General features: G+C 33.8%; 1 protein-coding gene across 1 annotated transcript; it reads left to right on the top strand.

The window, feature by feature from the left end:
- The first annotated feature begins 659 nt into the window (after positions 1-659).
- Positions 660-7,596, top strand: LOC115973592 (protein argonaute 4B-like). Its single transcript, XM_031093860.1, has 21 exons — positions 660-840; positions 1,426-1,684; positions 2,670-2,875; positions 2,973-3,185; positions 3,280-3,416; positions 3,509-3,603; positions 3,686-3,777; positions 3,871-4,033; positions 4,123-4,239; positions 4,320-4,427; positions 4,574-4,636; positions 4,721-4,834; positions 4,930-5,095; positions 5,213-5,325; positions 5,419-5,556; positions 5,744-5,898; positions 6,077-6,139; positions 6,754-6,817; positions 6,907-7,021; positions 7,118-7,191; positions 7,498-7,596. Exons 1-21 carry the CDS (start codon positions 803-805, stop codon positions 7,594-7,596), a joined length of 2,592 nt encoding a protein of 863 aa, XP_030949720.1. The 5' UTR covers positions 660-802.
- The last annotated feature ends 44 nt before the right edge of the window (positions 7,597-7,640 follow it).

Raw genomic sequence — 7,640 nt, 5'->3', positions numbered from 1 at the left:
TGAAACAAACATACACACAAGAGAGAGAAAAAAGGGTAAAAGGTGTGGCAGCAACTAATAACTATAATTCTCACTAAAATAATTAATATAACTATATATTTTGAAAATCTCACCATTGGGTATTATTTATTATTTGATTCATAAATTTATTGTTTATGCATAATTTTATACTATAAAAATTTAAAATTTAAACATTTAATTGATAACATAACTATTGATTTTTGATCTCAACATGAAGAATGTAACCAAAAAAAAAAAAAAAAATGTTATCCAATGGTGAATTTATTAAAAATCACATCGAATAAAAATATATTAAGTGAAATTATTATCATTAGCAATAAATAAGTTTATAGTCAAACTTTGTCCTATTGTTTATAATCATTATTGTTGATTGAATCGAGAGTCATCCTCATCTTTTCGCAGTCTATGCTTTGCTAAATGTCCTGTGCTAGATGCTAGATATTTTTACTATTAAACCTTTGGGTACCGCATGAGTCATGTAATTCTGTGTGTGGTTGGTGTGAATGGTGTTAAAAATGAAGGGAAACACAAATTGGGTGTTTTCTTTGGATTTTTCTTCTGTATAAAGGGTTCATTCTCAAAATGTGAAGTCTCCTTTCTGTTTTAAAGAACCAGAACAATGCACTCATCCTTTTTGGGTACTTCTAAGTTAGTTATTCCATTTGTATTGCTTCTTTTTGGAGAGCCAGCAAATGAGAAATAGATTTTTTAACCTTTCCCTACATGTGTCCTGCATCCTAACAGAGCAGGAGGTTAATTGTATTCCATACATTTCTACAGTATGGTCTCCTTTAGATTGGATTGCCTGGGCTTGTTGTGGTAACTTAAAGGGCTTTGTTATTCCATTTTGTAGTAGTTATGGTTAATTTACTAGTTTCCTTTTAATACTCAGACATATTTAACAATACCTGGGGGCAAAAGTGTGAGATATATTGTTTTAGTTTACCATTATAGTGGCTTTTATTTGTTTCGATGGCAATGTTTGTGTATCGTCCCAAATTTATTAGATATTGATTGAGTGTTTGTTGTGGAGCGTGTGCCAAGTCCTATATCGTGCATATACTAGGTACTTTTAGGCTTTAATGACAGTTATAATGAGCTTTAATGGTGGCTAAACCAATCCTTTTAGAATATAGCGTAGATGTGACTAACATTTTTCTTTTAGTCGTTATAAATTATATCAAAGCCATTAATTGGATATTAATTAAGTTTGTGTTGTGGGGTGTGCTCCGAGTCTTACATCAGACATATACTAGGTAGATTTGGGCTTTGTTAACAACTACAAGAAACCTCAACTATGACTAAACTAGTTTTTTTGAAGCATAACGCAAATATGGCTAGTGTTTTTTATTTAATTGTGCATTATCTGTGATTACATTATGCTTTAATTTTTTGGCTAAACAGGATTCAGGAAATGGCTTCTCCAGAAGGCAGTGATAAGCTGGATTCTCTGCCACCTCCTCCACCCGTGGTCCCGGCCAATGTTATCCCCATCATAGCAGAACCAGCAAAGGTCTCTGAACCATTAAAGAAAACATCAACTCCCAAACGCTTGCCCATGGCCAGGCGTGATTACGGAAATAAAGGGCAGAGGCTGTCACTTCTAACTAACCATTTCAAAGTTGACGTGCCCAAGATTGCTGGTTGCTTCTACCATTACAGTGTATGCATCTCCTTCGCTCAACACTTTCTCCTCAACTTCCTTTTAAATAACCATTCCTATGGATAACAAGACGAGAGAGAATTACTTAAAAATGGTTCAGCCATGTTCAAAGGAGAGTGACTGATGAACTATAAGAAAGAGTGTATTGATAAAAAAAATTGGGAAGTATGGACATGGCAAAATTGCCAACTTACTGGTGTGGGACACATCCGACACGGACACAAACGTGTCAAGTACACGCTCTAGAAGAATTTTTTTTTTTTTTTTTAATTCAATTGTTCTATTTTGATGTTGAATGTTGTTTATTTGAATTTTTTAATGAGTGTCTAGTTTATATGAATTCTTTTATTCGTACTTTAAACAATATTTTATTGTCTTTAAATTAATTTTTATATATTTCCAAACATTTCATTGTTGTTACATACTTGTTAAATCCATAATAAACATAATTTATTCCAAATATAATATATATATATATATACCTAAAAATAAATATTAATTAATTAGTAAATTGTCATATCCTCTATGTATCGTATCTTAATTTTTCAAAAAATGTCATGTTATTGTACTACGTATTGTATTCGTATCCGTGCTACATAGATCAAAAATCATATTAGTAGTATGGGATCTGAACTTCATCTACACGTGAAACCAATTGATGCATTGATTTGATAATAAAAGGCAATTATCATAAAGTGGATACCATAGGTTGAAATTCTATTTTACCTTAAGAAAAAAAATTCACATTAGTAAAAGTAAGAAAAAATGATATGTCAATTAAGGGGAAAAAAAAAAAAAAAGACTTAAAAAATAGTAAAATAGAGGAAAATAATACGTATGGCAGACGCTAGCTAATTTTCAAGGATCCATAGCTGACCCAAAATTTCTCTCGGACTAAGGCTTTTTTTGTTGTTGTTAATGTTGGAATTGTATTTACAGCGATTTTTAAGTATATGTCCTGAGATTTTGGTTTTTGTGGGCTTAGGTTGCTCTGTCTTATGAAGATGGACATCCGGTTGATGCAAAAGGTATTGGAAGAAAAGTTATAGACAAAGCTAAGGAGGTCTACGATAATGAATTTCGAGGTAAAGAATTTGCTTATGATGGAGAGAACAGCTTGTTTACCTTCGGTCCTCTTGCACAAAATAAACTTGAACTCCTTGTGGTGTTGGACACTCCCTCTTCAAACAGGTAATGTGGTATTGGCTATAGTTTTCACTAGACTTAAATATCAACTAATGCGTTCTTTTTAAGACACTGGCTTAGTAAAGTTGTAATTGTCTATCAGGGTCAGCAAAAGAGGTAGCCCTGGAGATGATGTAAGTGATAGGAAGAGATCTAGGCGCCCATTTCAGTCCAAGACTTATAAGGTGCAGATAAGTTACGCCGCAAAAATACCAATGCAAGCAATTCTGGATGCATTGCATGGTCAGGAATCAGATAGATTTCAAGAAGCTGTGAGAGTTCTTGACATCATACTAAGACAGAATGCAGCAAAGCAGTAAGTTACTTAACTGTTTAGTGCATGTGTGATAGTGATTTTTCATGGCTTAACCTCAACATGATTTGGTCTAACTTAATATATATTTTGTCAGGGGTTGCCTCCTAGTCCGACAGTCATTCTTCCACGGCAATGAAAGAAGCTTCATAAATTTGGATGGTGGTGTCCTTGGATGCCGAGGTTTCCATTCGAGTTTCAGAGCCACAGAAGGAGGTCTATCACTGAATATGGGTAAGTCTCTGTACAGATGGGCAATTTCTATTGAAAACCATTTTTCAGTCTCTGATTAATTGATTGTTGTCTTAATTCTTGTTCATGTGCAGACGTATCCACTACAATGATTGTACAGCCTGGGCCTGTAATGGATTTCCTCACCAGCAACCAAAAATCTGATCGTAATCGAATTGATTGGATAAAGGTAATTGTCTGTTTACTCTAAATGTTGATAAGGTTGATGTATGAGGTTTGATGGTTATGAACTTGTACTATTTTGCTTCCAGGCTAAGAAGACGCTCAAAAATTTGAGGATTAGAGTTAATAACAATGAGTACAAAATCACTGGATTGAGTGATCAAATTTGCAAAGATCAGAAGTAAGTTTTTTCAGTAGTTATACATTTACTTTTTGGCTGACAATTTCAATGATTAAGCTGTAATCACTAAGACTTGTTTATACTTTATCATAGGTTTTCATTAAAGCAAAGAAAGGCAAATGGTGAAACCGAAGTTGTTGAAACAACTGTGTATGACTATTTTGTTAATCATAAGCAAATATACTTACCCAATTCAGCATATTATCCATGCATCAATGTTGGGAAACCAAAGCAACCAACCTACTTTCCTATTGAGGTGACAGATACTTCTGGATGTTAGATTTTTTTTTTTTTTTCTTTTCTTTTTGGATTTAAAACTATAATCTAGTTTCTCTTCCTCTGTAGCTTTGCACCTTGGTTCCACTGCAACGCTATACCAAGGCATTGTCTGGTCAGCAAAGAGCTTCACTAGTGGAGAAATCACGGCAAAAACCAAAAGAAAGGATGGATTCTTTGAGAGATGTAGATTCTGTTAATATAGTTTGTATATTTTTCATTAAAAGCTGCTTAGATTCCAAGTTAAACTTGGCCTATTTTTGCAGGCATTTATAACTAGTAGGTATAATGACGACCAAATGCTTCATTCTTCTAGAATTTCAATAAGTAGTGAATTTACCCAGGTTGAAGGTCGTGTATTGCCAGCCCCAAGGGTAAATATCTGTTTGCTTGCCATGCTTGTGGCCTTCTCCTTCATTATTTCTGAATCTGGCTGCTTTGAATTTTTTTTTTTTCTTCTTCTCTTTTTACTGATACGTTACTAATTTTGCTTCTTCTTTTTACTGATATGTTACTGCAGCTAACAACCGGTAACGGAGAGGAGTTCTTGCCTCGAAATGGGAGGTGGAATTTCAACAATAAGGTGTTGCTTTTCTTCTGTATTTTCATTTTGCTCGTTCTAATTTTCTGTACTTGTTACTTGACATTTTTGTTTAATTGTCTATAGAAATTTGTAAATCCAGTGAAGATTGAGAATTGGGCTGTGGTGAACTTCTCGGCACGCTGTGATATACTAAGGCTGGTAAGAGACCTTAGGAAGATTGGTGAAGCGAAAGGGCTTGTAAGTATGCTGTGAATTAATTGTCATTTCTGCTTCATCTTTTTAGTTAATTCATTATTTTTCTTCTAATTCTTTCTTATTTTTTACACTGGTAGTCCATTAGTCAACCAAGGGGAGAATTTCATGAGAGTCCTCAAGATAGAAATGCATCTGCACCAGTTAGAGTGGGTAGAATGATAGAGATGATCGGGTCCAAATTAAAGCAAAAACCAGAATTCTTTTTGTGTGTTCTTCCAGAGAGGAAGAATTCCGAGATTTATGGTTTGGCCACTTGAGTATTTATATATATACACACACACACGCATACCTAATCTTGTTTCTATTAGAACTTTGATATCTTAATGATGTTTCTAATAAAATCAACTCATCATATTGAAGGTCCATGGAAAAGGAGAAATCTTGTTCTTTGTGGAATTGTTACACAATGCATTGCACCTACAAGACTGAACGATCAGTACATAACAAATGTGCTACTTAAAATTAATGCCAAGGTAAAAAATCAAGATAACTTTGTGGACAATTGTATTATCTTTCTCTGTTTATTCATTCTTTGATCCTGTTCTCACTTTCATGCCACCTTTCAGCTTGGAGGACTAAATTCACTGCTAACAATTGAGCGTTCTAATTCCTTACCTTTGATTTCTGAAATTCCCACCCTAATCCTGGGAATGGATGTGTCACATGGTTCTCCTGGCCGGTCCGATATGCCATCTGTTGCTGCAGTAAGTGATTTTTCTTTGATCTAAAACATTGTATGTCCTGGTTCTTGTTAAATGATATTCTTTCCAAATTCAAAAAAAAATTCACCAATCTATGCTGACTGAAAACAGTGCCATGCTTTCACTTACAGAATAAGCCAAGATAGTAATTCATTTGAAACATAGATTTTACATTTTGGAATTTTATTAGGTTGTTGGTTCCAGAGACTGGCCACAGATTTCTCGCTATAGAGCTTCTGTCTGTACCCAATCACCAAAGGTTGAAATGATTGATTCTCTCTTCAAGCCTGTGCATAAAACAAATGAAAATGGAATTACAAGGGTGGTGGATGAGGGAATTTTCAGGTAGGCTTCTTTTTATTTTCGCCAATTACAAGATTAGCAAGTGTTGAATCTTCTTGATTTCTGTAAGAATAAGATATTTAGTCTTTGTGCCAAATTCATCACTTGAATGCCAGAGATTTTAGCAGTCTATTTTTATTGGTTGACTTACGTTTTCCATTGTGTTCTTTAAAATATACAGGGAGCTGTTGATGGACTTCTACGAAAGTTCAAATAGGAAGCCTCAGCAGATAATTATTTTCAGGTACACAGTAGTCACATATTGTTTTGCAATTTCCCCTTGGGGCCAAAACTTATAAAATTATTAAAATAAAATAAAAATAAAAAACATATTTTTATGCAATTGGTAAAATACCTATGTGTACATCAATAAATATCTATATGTATAAATATGCTTCTACAGAATTTTGGGAAGAAAATGTTTGAGAATATATGTATTGATAAGATAATTTGAATTTGATGACACAAGTAATCGAATGATCTTTTAGCCCATGCTTTTTTAGCCCATTACCCAACAACATTCTCCAATAGAGTTCCCATGGTCCTCTGTGTGTCTTGTGTCTAGGTAACATCATTTCAGGAGATGATACATTCATCTCCTGTAAAGATTTTTTTTCTAGTGGCCAAGTCGGTACGCTTGCTGTTGAAATTTAATTTCAATAAGTCATTATTAATACAAATTAATATTTTCTGGTGTAATTATCTCACAGAAAATTCGGTATACTAACTGATCTCTAATGCTACAACTTACACTGTTACAAAGATCAGTAAAGGTTTCTTCATCATTGTGCATTTTACTTGTCTTACACTCATTTCATTTCCCTGATCTGCTTATTTCTGGGTTGAATCTTGCTTTAGGGATGGAGTGAGTGAATCACAGTTTAATCAAGTGTTGAACATTGAATTGGATCAGATCATTGAGGTATGCATATGACCAATCTATCACTTCTCTCTAATCTCTTTACCTTGTAAGAAAGAAATTCTAGCTTAAAATTACCTTTTGTCTTTCAGGCCTGCAAGCTCCAAGAGGAATCGTGGCATCCAAAGTTCACAGTAATTGTTGCACAAAAGAATCATCATACAAGGTTCTTCCAGACTAGAGGAGCTACTGAAAATGTTCCACCTGGTTAGTCAATCTTTTATGAAAAACTTCAAAAAAAGAAAAAAAAGAAAAGGTCCTTACAGTAATTGGTTTATCTTTCTTTCCCTTGGTTCTTTACAGGAACTGTCATTGACAGCAAAGTTTGTCACCCAAGGAACAATGATTTTTACTTGTGTGCTCATGCTGGGATGATTGTGAGTGTCTTTTTTACTAGAACTGGTTGATTTTGACTACAAAATGATCTTAGTTTGTCTTTTCATGATGACATATGAAAAAAGTCCATTTATTTCATTTTTCTTCTTACCCTGCACTTTCTATAAAAGACGTATATCTATATGCCTTAGAAGTATAATTGCAGTAAGTACTTAGATATTCTAAAGAATGTTTATACGCTACCTTTATGTGTACCTTTTTTACTCTGTTCACGACTTACTATTACACATTTGTGGTACCTGATTATGCTATGTTGAAAATGTTATAATTAATTGATTTTTGAATAGGGGACAAGTCGACCTACACATTACCATCTTCTATATGATGAGATTGGTTTTTCAGCGAATGATCTGCAGGAGCTAGTTCATTCATTATCTTATGTGTAAGTATATATATACTTTAAATTTTTCTTTTTAGAGACAAATTTTAG

This window comes from Quercus lobata, unplaced genomic scaffold (genome assembly GCF_001633185.2).
Source record: "Quercus lobata isolate SW786 unplaced genomic scaffold, ValleyOak3.0 Primary Assembly Scq3eQI_1871, whole genome shotgun sequence".
In the NCBI taxonomy this organism is placed as follows: domain Eukaryota; kingdom Viridiplantae; phylum Streptophyta; class Magnoliopsida; order Fagales; family Fagaceae; genus Quercus; species Quercus lobata.
Note: the sequence above shows the minus strand (reverse complement) of the source record. Positions and strands in the feature narration are given on the sequence as shown.